General features: G+C 44.6%; 1 protein-coding gene across 1 annotated transcript; it reads left to right on the top strand.

Moving 5' to 3' along the window:
* LOC119653174 (eukaryotic translation elongation factor 2) lies at window positions 1-15,737 on the top strand. Its single transcript, XM_038057721.1, has 8 exons — window positions 1-148; window positions 546-659; window positions 770-870; window positions 1,236-1,429; window positions 12,257-12,590; window positions 12,924-13,620; window positions 13,816-14,425; window positions 14,646-15,737. Exons 1-8 carry the CDS (start codon window positions 146-148, stop codon window positions 15,125-15,127), a joined length of 2,535 nt encoding a protein of 844 aa, XP_037913649.1. The 5' UTR covers window positions 1-145; the 3' UTR covers window positions 15,128-15,737.
* The last annotated feature ends 1,513 nt before the right edge of the window (window positions 15,738-17,250 follow it).

The following is a 17,250-nucleotide window of genomic DNA, read 5'->3' as shown; positions in this document are numbered from 1 at the left end:
TTTTATATATATCAGGCAACCCGCACAACGTACGCCATCACATCAGTGGTGGAAAGTCGGCAGGTCTCTTTCTTTTGTAGACGTACGCCATTGCGGGCGTGTTGTATTTTTTAAATCGTCGGTCGAAAATCATCCAACATCCAACATGGTAGGTGGACAAAACACGCTAAAAGTCGCATCAAACGAAAGATGGCATCGAAACGGTTCCGGGCGTGTAGTTATTTTGTCGCTACAGTGAAAGATCCGCATGAAATTCGATGTTGAAAAGTTTGTGAAATTCGCCAGCTCTCGAGCTTGTGTGAGATTGGGTCGTGGTGAAATTTCGTCCGGTCGCAGTGAAGGACTTTCGAGAGGAAAAAGTGTCGACGTTTTGCCTTGGAACTGCGGCAGAAATGAATGTCGCGGTACCGTTTAAGTTGCGTGGAATGTCGGCGGAAGTGTTTCGGTGCCATTTGTCGGGAGTTTTCCGTGGAATTGGCTACGGAAATGGGACGTTTGTGCGGAAAAGTATTTTCCTTCCTAAAAGATGTGCATTTTCGTTTTAGGTCAATTTCACTGTAGACGAAATCCGTGCCTTGATGGACAAAAAGCGGAATATCCGTAATATGTCCGTCATTGCTCACGTCGACCACGGAAAGTCAACCTTAACCGATTCGCTGGTGAGTTTTTTTGTGGAACTTTGATACGAACTGGCTGCACCTGGAGTGCAGGGATCGATAATGGGGTGACGGTGAATCACTGATTGTTGTGTTTTGTCGTTGATATCCAGGTCTCGAAGGCTGGTATTATCGCTGGAGCTAAGGCCGGTGAAACTCGTTTCACGGATACGCGCAAGGACGAGCAGGAACGATGCATTACCATCAAGTCAACGTAAGTTTTTGCATTTTCTTTACATCTGTTGGGGGGTTTTCTGGAGAAAGCTGCCAGGTTTTCTGAACTGGGATCAATGGAGCGAGTTCTCGGCTCCATCTCTAGTTCAGAACGCTGCAGCCTCCATGTCGCTTTCTCCAGAAAACCTTTCACTTATGCCCACATTCCAAGCACAAATTCAAATGATGAGACTAGATGACGAGACTGACACAGACTCCATTCGAGATTTGTTGTATTTTTCAGTAAATCTCAAATGTGGAGTTTGCAGTACGATGATTTAGGCAGCCTGATCGCACTCGAAAGCGAGCTGCATTCCCCCAGCCATATCAAATACTAATCCAATTCCCTTTGTTTCTACTTTGCAGCGCTATTTCCATGTACTTCGAGTTGGAAGACAAGGATTTGGCCTTCATCACCCATGCTGACCAGCGCGAGAAGGACGAGAAAGGTTTCTTGATCAATTTGATCGATTCGCCCGGGCACGTCGATTTCTCCTCTGAAGTTACAGCCGCTCTGCGTGTAACTGATGGAGCTCTTGTTGTTGTCGATTGCGTATCAGGTACGTAACCTTTTCAATTTCCTCCAAGACCAGTCGCATCAACCGAAAAAAGTGAGAGATTCAAAACTGGAATGGCCTCTCCGGAACAATGCATAAAAATATGGCTTCGGTTCGTTGAACAAATTGGGTGACGGGAAGCATTAATTGTGCGATTTGTGGGTATAGCGGGGAACCGGTTTTCGTGTTCTAATTTCTGACTCTGCTGCCGAGGAGTGCGACGGCCGCTGGGCATGTCATAATCGTATGCGCTTACACGTGGCAGATCATTGATCCGAAAATGTGCGAAACTGTAGTTCGTGTGTTTCCTTAATCCATATTCCGTGCGTCAGGCGTTTCTTGGCAGCTCCAGAAAGCTCTTCCCCAGTCACGGAGTTGCAGTCGAGCCGAGTCGGCAGTGCAAAATCGATTTTTTCGCTGAGTCACGTGTCAAGGACGGATGCAGCTCCTTCAGCTGATTTGCCCACCCGGCCTCTACGGGGCGGGGTGACGGGCAACATGGCCATGCTTTGCTGCTTAGAACTCGAGGAGTTTGAGGAACTGTTCACGAAGGCGTTTGCCACGTTTTCTATTCATTTCTTGCCAGCAATGGACGTTTGTTATTCGACCCAGAAGCCTGGATGTGGGTCGGGTGCATGCACACTCGTTTGTGGGCTTGGAATTCCGGTTAAATGGGCTGCGTGTGGGTGGAAGGATATTATGAATTGAAAAACGGAGCAGAATCGGATTCGTGGAAAATTAAGAACTTGAGGGGGATGAGTTTTCGTGTCGTGCGTGGTGATTTATTTTTAGTCATGCTGACGTCTGTTTACGCCTCTACGTCACAGTAATTTGGTTAGATTACGCACAATTGGGAGAATATGAGTCGTCTAGACGAGGAACAACGAAATTTGTAGTATTCGTGACATTTCGAAATGTTGAAATGACTGGTGGGAACCGATGCTGAGGGCGGAAGGGTTGATATTTTTATTAGAGTTTCTTAGTTGCTCCGTGATAGTTTCATTGGCACTCTGGAGGTTTAATCTCTTCTACGTTGAGAAAATTTTCATTCCCGATGTCTGCGATGTCTTCTTGGCTGCCTCCGGTCGATCGCTTACTTCAATATGTTCAGGTGTCGGGAATGAAGGTCAGAATTAAGGGGTTTCGCCAGATGGAAACAACTCATAATGGAGATTTCCCATAGAAATCCATTAAACATAATCAACGGTGCAACAATCGGTATCCGGTCTAGGCCTGCCTTATTAAGGAACCCAGACTTCCCGGTTTTGCGCAAGGTCTACCAATTCGATATCCCTAAAAACTGCCTGGCGTCCTGGCCTACGCCATCGCTCCATCTGAGGCAGATTTTCTTTTTCTCACAGAAATTTTATCCACATCCCAACTGGCGTAGTATCACAAATTTCATCGTTATAGAGACTACGGAATCGTCTATCCTCATGGAGGTGGCCAACACTTCTTCGGAGAATTCTCCTCTCGAACGCGGCCAGGACTTCGCAATTTTTCTTGTAAAGAAACCAACCAAAATCCCAGAAAAGATTGATAATAATCTCCAGGTTTGACGATCTTTTGGGCCAGCTTCATAAACTTTTCATCATTAAAATATGCAGTTGGTTGCCGCGCTAATGCAACGGAGGCGCGTCGCGGCAGTTGTGCTGAATGTAGGTTCACGTCACGTATATGGGGTCGTAGGTAGGTATCAGTGGCCTTTCCGAGGAGCACAATTAGCGCTGTGGTGCGCCGTTTTGATGCCACGAACTCCTAAGACCGTGACTGCTGTTAAGAGAGCGGGGAGGCAGTCTAGCCGGCTCGGATTTTCAAAGCCAACCCGTAGCATTCATGAAGGAAACCAGCCAGAAATCTCTCCGAGGTCCCCAAAGAATGGTTTGCCCAGTGTCTGTGGCCTGCCTTTAGCCAGAGCTGGACAATCACAGAGAAAGCGCATCAGGGTTTCCCTTCCTTCTCCGCAGCTGGGGCAATGGGAATTGTAGGATATGCCCCGTGCAGACCGCCGTTATCTCGAAGGCGTCTGGCACAGGAGCTCTCGTGATCAGGCTATATAATAAGCGGGCCAAATTCTCCTTGACTTGGCACAGGTCGTAAGTCTTCGCCATCAAATGCCCGCAGCCGCCAGGTAATGCGAGTAGACTTCGCCCCTGACAGCCGCCAGGTAGTGCGAGTAGACTTCGCCCCTGACAGCCACCAGCGAAACACCGACTGTATTCACCGAATAACTGCCAACAGCAGAGCCTCGCCTAGCCAATCCGTCAGCCCGCTCACTCCCCTCTATGTTCCTATGTCAGAGAAGGGTGACCTTGATCCTGCCGCCCAGACGCCCGACAGAGCGCATCTCTACTGCCCCACCAGCCTGGTCTTCCAGGCTGAATACAAGGCCTTGATGGTCGCTTGGCTGTCGGTCGGAATGGCAATGATACGCTTGGAGTTCGCTTCAGTCATTAACATACTTCCAATATCGCCAGTACTTCCGCTTGGAATACATTGCCGAAACCTGGCAGACCATACGACTTGGATACACTGTCCGCAGGCCATCTTTGATCCATCGGTAGAGAATACTGAGTCATAACCCTGCAACATGTCGTCAGTATTTCACTTTGCTCTGTTTGGAAAGTCCACAGCAAAGTTTCTCGTGAAGTTCGGTTTGCGTGCGGCATAGTCCGTGGGGAATGCCCAGATTTCCCGAGGTACTTCTTCTAGGATGTTACTGTGGCCGTGTAAGGCTTCCCTGCCCACCATCCGGATTCACGTAGTCTGACGGCACTGCCTGCAACATATTTAATGTGGAGGAGGTCTAAGGGGAGGATATCCAGAAGTACATTGAGAGCAGGGGAGATACCTTTATGCAAACGTTTCCAAACGGTTTTCTGGCGTTGTTTGGGCAGTGGAATAAGTGCTGCTAACATGCCGGTTCGACGCGACGGCTTCCATTATTTTATCCACACAAACAATTGGTCTATCCAATTGTGCTGCATCTCCGATCTCCAAGTTGCCACAAGGAATCTTTGGAATTGCTTTGCTGATCCGTTCAATACTGTATTGGGTCCATAAACTCTGCTACCTGCTCCGCCTTTTCACGAAATGCCTTCGTTTAGCGGGAGAATGATTAAAGTTGAGAACGGAATTTGTGCGGACCGTACAGAGAATCGGCAGCTCAAAACTTGCAAGTGATCACATTCAGTAGAATATGTTCACTTGAGTGAGAGCCGCACGATCTCTTTAACCGCGGCATCAAATTGAATACTGAGAAGGTAGAAGAGTTTTCCAAGTAGAATAATATTGGCGTTACTCATTATCAAACAGCACCTGGATGAAAAAGAAGGACTAACGGTTTCGTTCAAGGCAGAGGTAACACATCAGATGCTGCCTCATCTCTGCCCTGGGAGCAGCGTGACCGAAAGTGTCAACAGGTGGAAAACGCTCCTTCATTGTTTCGGTCAGGCTGCTCTCAGGGCAGAGGTGAGGCAGCGTCTGATGTGTTGCCTCTGCCTTGAACGAAACCGAAAAATTTTAGATTTTTTGTCGTTAGAATCGAAACACTTGCAATCTACCTTAGTGTCAGAGCCATGCCCATGCCAAAAAGAGGAATCAAAAAGGAAAATAAAAAAGACGTAGGGAATGTTGCGCTGCTGAAATACAAATTAGAGATAACCCATATGTGCTGTAATTTGATTCTAGCCTCTAAAAGAGGTCATCAATCATGCATACACGTAAAGGTTTGTTTAAGGATACAAAACTGTGTAAGATCTGCGTCCCTTCGGGACTAACTACGGCACAGGCAAATCCATCACTTGTGATTGCAGCATCAGACGCCAGAACCAAGAACCCCTTCATTTGAGACCTTCCACGACCCTTTTACACGCACTCGCCCTGGGCTCTGCTGCTAGTGCAACCCATGTCATAGGACAGGGTAACCTTCAGTTTATTAGATTGAGTTGTGAGGAAAGACCTATAGATGTTGAAGAGATCATTCTCAGCATTAGGATTGTGCGCCACCATCTGATAGGTCCTGGGGTACCTTTCCTTAAATTTAAGAAGTTCTTTGGTGACCAGTATGTGCCTTTTGAAACGGAGCGGTGGCTCCTTATCTAGGGCAAAAACTTGATGTAACAAAACTAACGCCAACAAAGCGGCCTCGGATTGATCCTTGAATAATTCGTGTTTGTGACAATATTTTGCACAATGCTCGGCAGAGAATAGAGTACGATTTCTTGTTCAAATTTAATAACTAATTTGTTTGGCAATAGTTGCATTTCTGAAAGTCATCAAGGTTGGTTTGACAAGTAACTTAATTTGACATGACATGAATGGATCTTACGCCACATCATTTCGCCGATTTTGTACCTATGTATCCATGCATCACATACACGACACCAACAGCATGAAAAAGATGCGCCGTCGAACATGTGCGATGCTTTCCTTCCACCATACAAATTCAAGCAATGCGACGGGTGACGAATCTCCTGTATATGGTCTTCTTGAGCTCTAATTATAGAATTCTAGTAGATTACAAACCTCCGGAGTGCTGGAAAGCCATTGTGTGTTCGAAATGAAATTTGGGAGGGATTATGAGGTAATGGGATGTTGTTTGGCGGTAGTGATGGTCAATTTGAGATCTACATATATTTGCTTACGCTAAACACGGTTGTTTTGTTGACCATCGGCCAGATCGTGAATTTTTCGCAAGTTATGGTTCTATTCTCCATGTGGAAAGTCATTCTTGGATATTCGGATTTTATGGTATTTTGTCGTATTCCTGTCAAAAGCAATGCATGGTCGATTGGTTGGGATATATCGGTAGAGTCACAATGCTGTCGATACAGAGCTTTTGTGGTTCTACTCAATTACGTCGCTCGGATACGTTTGGATGTTTGGCGTCGTGGATATTTATGTTTATTCTGCTGCTGCTAGCCTGTCACTTGTCCAACATTGAATGTAATGAAACTGAAGCAGTCTCACCGAAATGGTGGATAAAGAAGCAGCGTAGAGACCATGTGGGATGTCCTTATCCCTTGAGCAGTAAACATACTCCTATTGAGGATCTCAATAGAAATGAATTTAAATAAATCTCACAATAGGAACATCGATTCGCAATGGAAGGAGTAACGTCAGATAGGGAAGTTACGCTAATATTTTTTGAGAAATTCGCCATTTAGTAAAAGTTAACCCTCATTGTTCTATCCGCTAACACTATGTCCGCTGATCTCAATTTGGGTTCGTTTATCAAATCGAGATTTTCTCGGTTCAATTTTCAATCAAATAAAGAATAGTAAGGTTGGCTTTCTCAATAATTTCATTTTATTTAAAATACAGCTTTGTCACAAACATAACTCATAAGACCAATCTAATGTCGACGAGTTCGACAGTGATGCCTATGATCAAGACCATTTGGGCAACGAGCGGGTGCGCGGAATAACATGGTGAGATTTTTCCTAGCCGGCTGTTGTGTCGTTGGATTCGTTTCAGCTTGACTGCGGCGACTAGTCTCTTGCTCGCCGTTAAGAATTTCCATATAGGGCTGCTCTTCTTTCAATTCGCCACTAGTAACTGCATTCTCTTGCTTCACCAGTTCACACAGGACAAAAACAATTAGAAATATTTGCCAATGCATTTTGCCGTAAATTATTTCAACTGGAGATAGTTAAGTGACATCGATCACAAAATAGGCCACCTTAGATTGTAAACTGTTTCCGTTAACACTGGTTAATGCACTGAAGTTGGCTTATATATGAGATTGAAACCGAGGGTGTTTCCAAAAGAGTCTGGATAGATTTGGAATATAAAAATTGTCCATTGATGACCTGGATAACTGCAGGTCGTAGACTGTCTATATTTACATGGAAATCCCGCAAATGAACTTGAAAGGAGGGCGTACTATTTTACTGCTGAGGGAAGCAGAAAATAATGTGTCTAGCTAAAGTCGATTAATCTTTCCTATTTTTTGATAACAAATCAATGAGTAATCTCATTACTTTAAGGGATTATCATTGCAAGTGTTGTTTGCAACTTTGTCGCGACATAACAAATAATTCAAGATTTTATTGCGGTGATGCTGAGACAGCCGACTAAACAAGAAATAATCAGATTTAAATTTTTATAACAAATCGATTTGCGACGGAGAAATATTATTTGTATGGCGTAAATCTGACTATCCTGGTCAGAAACAAGTTGAAATTGTTACGTAGGATTTAGCAGGTGTTAATACATTTGAATTTGAGTTATTCAGTAAATTGTTCTGAAAGCCACGGAATGGATTCTCTATGGAAGCTGTATTCATCGCGGAAGATTGGATAGCCAGAATCCTGACTGAGGTTCAAAGAATACAGCTCATCGATTGCAATTCAGCGATACTTTTTTTGGAACTTGCTGAATTTTCTTTATCATGATGGACGTTGGCGGGCGTTCTGCTTCCTGTTCATGTCACTTGGCGAAACATTAGTAGACTTACATTACGCCGCATGGCCTCCTTGTTGTGCTGAATTTCAGCGCTTTCCAGCCGTCCCCGCTAAGGAAATCTGGTCAATATTCGTCGTTTCTCATTGATGCCAACAACTAGCATTATGTCACAGATACAAAACCTATGATTGGAACTATGTACCCCAACCAGTATGTTGCCTTTTCGATCTTTAAATTCTTTCCAAACATTGCATGAAGTTCGATATGAGTATGCACCTAAAGTGAGAACTGTTGAAGCTTTCAAACTTCAGATGCGGCAACTTTGGAATACATTTTATCGCCAAAAACTCTTGGCACAATGAACAAAAAATGGACCTACGGGTTGTCGTGGAGCAACAATCCAATCGCCTAATAGGAGAAGAAACAATACCGTGCTTTCGTCTCCTTTCTGTATTCATATACTTTTTAGCATTGCATATCCGCTAAGTGGAGCACTTGGATATTTGCTTCATTTGAAGTGCTGTTTTGGTGTCCTAATAGGAGTGAACAGGAAGCGCTTCTGCGTCCTTGCTAGGTTCATATGTTTGCAATGATAAATTTTCTACCCACAAAAACTAATTACTAACGGCTAACGCAACAAAATGTCCGGATAGCTGCGTAGTTAGAGCACAAGCCTATCGCACGAAAGGTCGCGGTTCGAATCTCACTAGTGGCAGTGGGATTTGTATCGTGATTTGACGTCGGATACCAGTCGACTCAGCTGTGAATAAGTAGCTGAGTGCAATCTGGGTAATAATCTCAGTCGAGCGCAATGCTGACCACATTGCCTCCTACAGGGTACTGCAGTTGTACCTTTATGGAACGTGCCAATTCCATAGTGGGCTAACAGCTTCCACACGAGCATGGCGATTGGGCACGACGCATTGTCGTGGTGAATTCTTCAAGAACTGACGATTTCTAGTTACTGCACGCAGTTGATTCCTTTTCGCAACCGATCGTGCACTTCCGCATGAAATTGTGAGGGTTGGTTTGCCCAGGAGATTCGTACTTTTTTCGGACGAGGATAGTTTTATTGTGTGTGTCATGCGTTTTCGCTTCATACTGCAAACAGAGTTTTTTTTCTGGTAAGTGTTGGAAAATCTGGTTTTTCTCTAATGCATTTCACAATGAATCGCTTCTTTGTCCATTATATTTTTGGGACAAATTTTCTGTGATGATTGATCCGAACCGTAGCTCAATTTGTCACTAGGCAACGATCATACTTCAGAAGCTCCACTTTCGTCACATTTCCGACAACCATTTTGGTGTGGAACTCGCATCTCCTCCCAGAACAACTGGTTTCATTTGAAAACATTTCAGTGATTCTCAGCAGATTTCTCGCAGGTCTACTCAATCATATTGAACATTTCCTTGGCGATCTTTCCAGTTTGAAGTAAGGTTTCAAGCTGCAGTACGATTCCGTGGTACGGTGATCGTGACCGCGCTTCTAAAAGGCTATTCACAGGGAGTTGTGCGCTCACTTTGCACTTTGCATCTACCGAGAACAAGATGGGACGAGATTTTTATCGGGAGAAAGGATAATTCCATAATCTGAGCACATAATCCAGAAATGGAGAGCATATTGCTTATATTGCACAATTTTCCGTAATTCATTAGAAATTTTATTAGTTTCTATTGTGGGTCCCAGAGGATCTGAGGGAAACGATTAGATATTGTTGCCCGCTCAATACAGTGTGCAGCAATTTCGGTCAAGGTTCCCATATAGGTTCCTGGGAAAGAGAAGTTCCCATATAGGTTCCTAGAAAATGCAAGGTAGGGCAAGTGGTAATCCGATGTTGATTTTGTTTTTGAAATTGGATTAACCATTATTACCATATGAATTAACCATTAAAATTTATTCCATCAAGTTGAGAAAATGATATCCGCCAAGTGGTCTCCGTCAGAGCTGATGATCATGCGGGCCCGTTTCATGGCATTTTTCATCACTTTTGCCAGAACTTCGGGCGACCGATTCTCGCATTTCTGTCGAATATTCTCCTTAAGGGCTTCAAGAGTCTGAGGCTTATTGATGTATACCCGCGAGTTTAAAAAAACAAGTCTGGAACGCTTAGTTCGGGTGATCTGCCTGCCAGTGCAAATCACTAAAACGAGAGACTAGGCGTTGCGGCTCGAGCAGTGTGCGCCGTTGCATCGTCTAATTGAAACCACGTGTTCTCCAGTGATACACGGATCGGTACCACAGAAACGATTATTTTGTTTATTCACGTAACCGCTAAGATCGACATGAACCTCATCGCTTACGATAATTTTCAATGAAAAATTGTCCTTCTCTTCGTTGAAATTCAGGATGGCTTGAGCGTAGGTTAGACGCGTTTGAGGGGTCAACAGTTAAGAGCTGATGCACTGTTTGCACATTGTTAGGGAACATCTTCAAATCTTCCACCGAAATTCTGCGTATAGACCACTGGTTCAATCGCGTGACACGCCATCTGGTCGATGTCCCGGGCTCCTATTCGACATCCTGGGCAACAGCAGCGATATTCTCAGCAGAACAATGGTTGCCCCGGTGCCAGTCAGCCTTGGAAGCATCGTGTGTTGTCCCAGTCTTTTGAAAGCGAGGGGCCAAACGCCGCAGTGTGGTCCAGTTGAAATTTCAGCGTCGCCTTGATGGGGATTCTTTTATTCTTGGGACTAGAAGTCTGATAATGCCACCCTTGGGTTGTACGCCGACTGGAACAACGTTATCATTGCGGTTCTGAAGAGAAAGTCTTGCACGGAGGGAAATATGGGAGCGTGTGACATGGCGTATTCTTGTAGTGTGAACCTGCAAGTTGTTTGGTTTCCTGATATGTTTCCCGCTGTCTCGCAGCCGGGTATGGACTTGAATGTAATATTGCATTTTTGTCTTGTCTTAAAAAGATGCTACGTTGGACTAGTGGCATCACACGTTTAGATCACATCCGAAATGAGGATATCCGCGATCGTTATGAGGTTGCACCGATCGTGGAAAAGTTGCGAGAGAAGCGCCTTCGATGGTATGGTCACGCAATTCGTGCCAACGAGAATTCACTTACTAAGATTGGTCTGAACATCGAAGTCGATGGTAAACGACCAAAAGGCAGACCTAAACAACGGCGGCTTGATACGCTGGATGAGGATTTGAGAGCCTCGAGATTGCATCCAGATCAGGCATTCGATAGAGCCAAATGGCGAAGCCGATCACGACGAGCCAACCCCACTTGCGAACGGGACAAAGGCTGAAGAAAAAGATGTCTTGTCTTAGAAAAATGTATATATAAGCATTGGCGCATGCTCGCTTTCTTTGGACCGCTCGCCGATTCAAAAATCCTTTGGTTAAGGATTGGGAGATCCTAAGTCCGCATGTCGGATCGGATCAAATGGGGAGCAACTTATTCCCTTTTTTTTTTGGTCCACAAACCCCCTGTTTCGGGCTTAGCACACCCAAGCTTCGAAAAATAGGCGAAGGCGGCCTTATGGCACCAGGGCAGAGCCAACTCGTCAGACGCTGCCTCACCTCTGCCCTGGGAGCAACGTGACCGAAGCGGTTCGAAAATGTTGAGCGCTCTCCTGGGAAGATTTGCCAGTTATTGAACACACATTTTGGGAAGACTTGACCGTCTGTGTTGGAACGCAAATCGGGCGTGAAACCGAACGATTCGTTTACAGGCAAGTAAGCTTTAACGACAAACATGGGTGTGCCAGCCACTTGACCTTCGTCGAATACGTGCCTTTTTTGCGTATTATAAAAAGGAGCCTTTATCATTTGCGAACCACTTCGGTCACGCTGTTCCCAGGGCAGAGGTAAGGTAGCATCTGACGAGTTGCCTCTGTCCTGGTAAGGAACTGTAACGTCGTTTTCGCTTATATTTTTTCTTAAAAATTTGTTTTACCGCGTCCAAAAAGTGGAGGAGTCATTTTCGGTGCGTTTCAGGCACACGCTCTATTCCAACAAATAATTTTCCTTCTATTAGTCAACCCTGTGGACTCGATATGTTGATGAGTGTATGACTTTGGTGGCACGGACGCGCCCGGTGAGCGAGGTTATCTTATAAACTGCTTGTACCATTCGCAATTTCGTAACTTTAGACATGGAGTTCTCCTCGTAGGTTTTCTTTATCACCATTGACTCATTTTCGAAATTCAACACAAAACTTATGATCGCTTATCGTCCGTCACATGGTGCTGTAAGCCGTTTGAAACGCCCAATCTTCGAAATGTAGGTCGCTGGAATCCTTTGGATTCGTCCCACTTTTGAGGTTGGTAACGTCAAGAATCTACATACAAATCAAATGGACCACTTCCAGTTTGGGGCTTTCCTTTTCGATGCGAAATGTTCAGTTTATGCAAATTCTCCTCTTTCAATTCCAAGTCTTTACTAATATCTTCCTTTTATCCTTCCAGGTGTGTGCGTCCAAACTGAAACTGTCTTGCGTCAAGCTATTGCCGAACGTATCAAGCCCATTCTATTCATGAACAAGATGGACCGTGCCTTGTTGGAATTGCAATTGGACGCTGAAGAATTGTATCAAACTTTCCAACGTATCGTTGAAAACGTGAACGTTATCATTGCTACTTACAACGACGATGGTGGTCCAATGGGTGAAGTTCGTGTCGATCCATCAAAGGGTTCAGTCGGTTTCGGTTCCGGTCTTCACGGCTGGGCTTTCACCTTGAAACAATTCTCTGAAATGTATGCTGAGAAATTCAAGATTGACACTGTTAAATTGATGAACCGGTAAGTCGTCCTGAAAAGGTTTTTTTTTTCAATTCTATTTGGTTTTGAAGAGGTAGAACCATCGCTTCTAGCACATGTAGTGCAACACATAGAGTTTCAGTTCGTTCCGGATTTTATCTGGTCGTGCTAAACTCTGCGACTGTGTGGCAAGTGCACGGAATAGAAGTAGAGAAAAATGATCTCAGGTCATTTGTAACGCTGTCCTGCGACCTCTATCCTTATGTCTGATCGGGAGATGCTGAAGAGTGATCTGTACAACGTCAATCATTAGTTTTTAGTGCATGCTTAAGAGTTTCCCGACAAATTCAATAAAATGGAATTTCCTCGTTACAGTTTGTGGGGTGAAAACTTCTTTAACGGCAAAACAAAGAAATGGTCGAAACAAAAGGATGCTGACAACAAGCGTTCCTTCTGCATGTACATCCTCGACCCCATCTACAAAGTGTTCGATTGCATCATGAACTACAAAAAAGAAGAAATCCCAGTCCTCCTAGAGAAAATTGGAGTCACCATCAAGCACGAAGACAAGGACAAGGACGGCAAAGCTATGTTGAAGCTTGTCATGCGTACCTGGTTGCCAGCTGGTGAAGCTCTACTTCAGATGATTGCCATCCATTTGCCATCACCTGTCGTTGCACAGAAATACCGTATGGAAATGTTGTACGAAGGTCCACTCGACGATGAAGCCGCTGTTTCTGTCAAGAGCTGCAACCCAGACGGTCCATTGATGATGTACGTGTCAAAGATGGTACCGACCAGCGACAAGGGACGTTTCTATGCTTTCGGTCGTGTCTTCTCCGGTAAGGTAGCTACTGGCATGAAGGCCCGTATCATGGGCCCCAACTATACTCCTGGAAAGAAGGAAGATTTGTACGAAAAGGCCATCCAACGTACAATTCTTATGATGGGACGTTACGTTGAAGCTATTGAAGATGTTCCATGCGGTAATATTTGCGGTTTGGTCGGTGTCGATCAGTTCTTGGTCAAGACCGGTACCATTACTACTTTCAAGGATGCTCACAACATGAAGGTAAGAATGAGTGGCGTTTTTTTAGCCTGTAGTTTGCCCGAGAGTAGCTTCATGTGATGATAAACATTTTTCACAGACCTGTTCTGAAAAATAGTGAGAGATACAACTTTTCTGACCAATTTGCCAAGTTTTACACAAGACTGAGCAGAGCGACAATGTCTATTTGGCTAATCACCCCCTCTACTTTCGTTACAGGTCATGAAATTCTCAGTATCTCCAGTCGTGCGTGTTGCTGTCGAACCCAAGAATCCCGCCGATCTGCCAAAACTCGTTGAAGGTCTCAAGCGTCTCGCCAAATCCGATCCTATGGTTCAATGTATCATTGAAGAATCCGGTGAACATATTATTGCTGGTGCCGGTGAATTGCACTTGGAAATTTGCTTGAAAGATTTGGAAGAAGATCACGCTTGCATTCCCCTTAAGAAATCCGACCCCGTTGTATCATACAGAGAAACCGTTAGTGATGAATCCGATCAAATGTGTCTATCAAAATCACCAAACAAGCACAATCGTTTGTTCCTGAAATCGTGCCCAATGCCCGAAGGTTTACCCGAGGATATTGACAAAGGTGATGTTAGCAATCGTGATGACTTCAAGGTTCGCGCCCGTTATTTGGCTGAGAAATACGATTATGATGTAACTGAAGCCCGTAAGATCTGGTGCTTCGGACCTGACGGCACAGGACCCAATTTCATCATTGATTGCACCAAGGGAGTACAGTACTTGAACGAAATCAAGGATTCCGTCGTAGCAGGTTTCCAATGGGCGACGAAGGAAGGTGTCTTGTCTGAAGAAAATATGCGAGGTGAGTGGAATTTTCGTTTGTTTGATATTAAGGGGGAGGGTCTATACATACTCTCTCGATTGCCTGAATTTTCCATGATGACATTATTCTTCAAAAACCGAACAACCGTGTGGCGTTCCATTAATAAAGCTCAACAGGACTGACAATGCCCTTTCGATCAAAAAACCTGTCCAGCTCGAAATCGAGTGAAACTAACCAGAAATCCTCTTCCGCTTTGCAGGTATCCGTTTCAACATTTACGATGTCACCCTTCACGCTGACGCTATCCATCGTGGTGGCGGTCAAATCATTCCAACTACTCGTCGTGTCTTGTACGCCTCCGTCATCACGGCCAAGCCACGTCTCATGGAGCCAGTGTACTTGTGTGAAATCCAATGTCCCGAAGTCGCTGTCGGTGGTATCTACGGTGTATTGAATAGGCGTCGTGGTCACGTATTCGAAGAAGCTCAAGTGGCTGGCACACCCATGTTCGTCGTTAAAGCTTACTTGCCTGTAAACGAATCGTTCGGTTTCACAGCCGATTTACGTTCCAATACCGGCGGTCAAGCCTTCCCACAATGCGTGTTCGATCATTGGCAAATCTTCCCAGGAGATCCAATGGAAACTGGCACCAAACCATACCAAATTGTACAGGATACACGTAAACGTAAGGGTCTGAAGGAAGGACTACCAGATCTTACCCAATACTTAGATAAATTGTAAAAAGTATGTCCCGATTGTGTGCGGAAGTGATGGAGGAGGGAGTGAAGGGAGAAGAAGGACCGAAGCGTGGCTGAAATCTATTTTCATCAGAAACGAACCACCAGGACAGCTTCAACAGCGCTTTTTAAGTAGAGAACCAACACCAGGAAAAGCAGCAACAACAAACATTTTATCTTTCTTTATGTTAAAACTTTTTTTATTAATAATTTTTCTATTCTATTCGTATATATGATTTTTTGTTTGTATTCGAAAGATAATAGAGATGAAGTGGAAACATAAACATAACGGACGTGATCCTTCTTTATTATTACTGATCAGACGCTATATATATATATTTTTTAAACACATTTTTATGATTAAAACAAGCAGAAGATCTTGTGTTCCCGGGTACAATAGTAGGCGAAATCGAGATATTATTAACTGACAAAACCGCGTAGAAGGTGACGACAGGAGATATCTATTTAAAACGAGAGGAATGAACTCATCAAAACTTATAGCAAAAACGAAACAAATGTATTATGGCTAGCACGTAATGCACAGGAGAAAAGAAACCGATATAAAGTGGTGGAAAATAATAAAAGAAAAAATGAAAGTATAAAAAAACAGGAAACATGTGCGTTTGTAGTTGGAGGTAATTTGCGAGGAGCGCTCTGTCGCAGAGAGATCAATTGCATTCTTTGGGCTCTTGAGTAGGATATTGGTTTTGTTCTGATACAATCATTAGTGGTACTTATGATTCTTGTTCCTTCAGTTGTATTGCGGTTTGCTTTTTTCCTCGATGTCCTGACGAACTAACAGCGATGGCTCTGATTGATCCGGTAGTTGTGTGACGATTGTCACGAAGAATGCTTGTGGCATAGAAGCTTGTTTCAGTTAGTGGGTGACCTGTGGCGGTCTTACAATTCCCTTAAGACCGGACGCAAGTTGACCTGCAGAGTAGTGACGTAGGGGAGCCGGAAATCATCTGTACGCAGGCAGAGCGAAAGTTGAGGCGCAGATTTATCGTCACTATTTGTTTAGAAGACGAGGCAGACCCTGCCTAAGATGGAGCGATGGCGTAGACCAGGACGCCAGAAAGCTTTTAGGGATATCGAATTGGTGGACATCGGCGCAAAACCGGGCTGTCTGGGGTTCCTTATTAAGGCAGGCCTAGATCGGATATCGGTTGTTGCGTCGTTGATGATGATTTGTTTGCGATAGTCCACTGGGGCTATCTTTCTTGAATTTTCAGAATTTTGGTTCGTTGACATGGGAGATGATGCGACTTCACTGATATTTTGTAAAAATTTCCATGCTTAAGGCCGTGAAGTGGCACCATTAACCCTCGAGAATACTCCCTCTTTTTATTTTTCTTCAGCCTTTGTTCCGTTCACAAGCGGGGTCGGCTCGTCGTGATCGGTTTCGCCATTTGGCTCTATCGAATACCTGATCTGGGTGCAATCTCGAGGCTTTCAAATCCCCATCCAGCGTATCAAGCCACCGTTGCTTAGGTCTGCCTTTTGGTCGTTTACCATCGACTTCGATGCTCAGACCAATCTTTGCAAGTGAATTCTCGTTTGCACGAATTGCGTGACCATACCATCGAAGACGCCTCTCTCGCAACTTTTCCACGATCGGTGCAACCCCATAACGATCGCGAATATCCTCATTTCGGATGTGATCTAAACGTGTGACGCCACTAGTCCAACGTAGCATCTTCGTCTCCATTACCGCAAGACGCCGTTCATTGTCTTTTATAGTCGGCCAACACTCAGAACCATAGAGAGCGACTGGACGGACGACATTGCGGTAAATTTTAGATTTGAGACGTTCGTTGATACGTCGATCACAAAGTACACCAGTTGTGGAACGCCACTTCATCCAGGTTGCGTTAATGCGTGAAGCAATTTCATAACGCAGCTCTCCATTGGCTGATAGCGTTGACCCGAGGTATTTAAATCGCTCAGATCTGGGCAGATCACTGCCGCTGACAGTGATTGTGCCTGTTTCATGGGGATCGGTCGTCAAAAATTCAGTTTTGTTTAAATTCAATCTGAGACCGTGTTGCATGAGGCGATCATTCCATTTTTGAACAAGTTGCTCGAGATCATTTTTGCTATCAGATGCTAGGAAAACATCATCTG

Source organism: Hermetia illucens, chromosome 3 (assembly GCF_905115235.1).
Source record: "Hermetia illucens chromosome 3, iHerIll2.2.curated.20191125, whole genome shotgun sequence".
Taxonomy (NCBI): Eukaryota; Metazoa; Arthropoda; class Insecta; order Diptera; family Stratiomyidae; genus Hermetia; species Hermetia illucens.
This window is presented reverse-complemented; position numbering and strand designations above follow the sequence as displayed.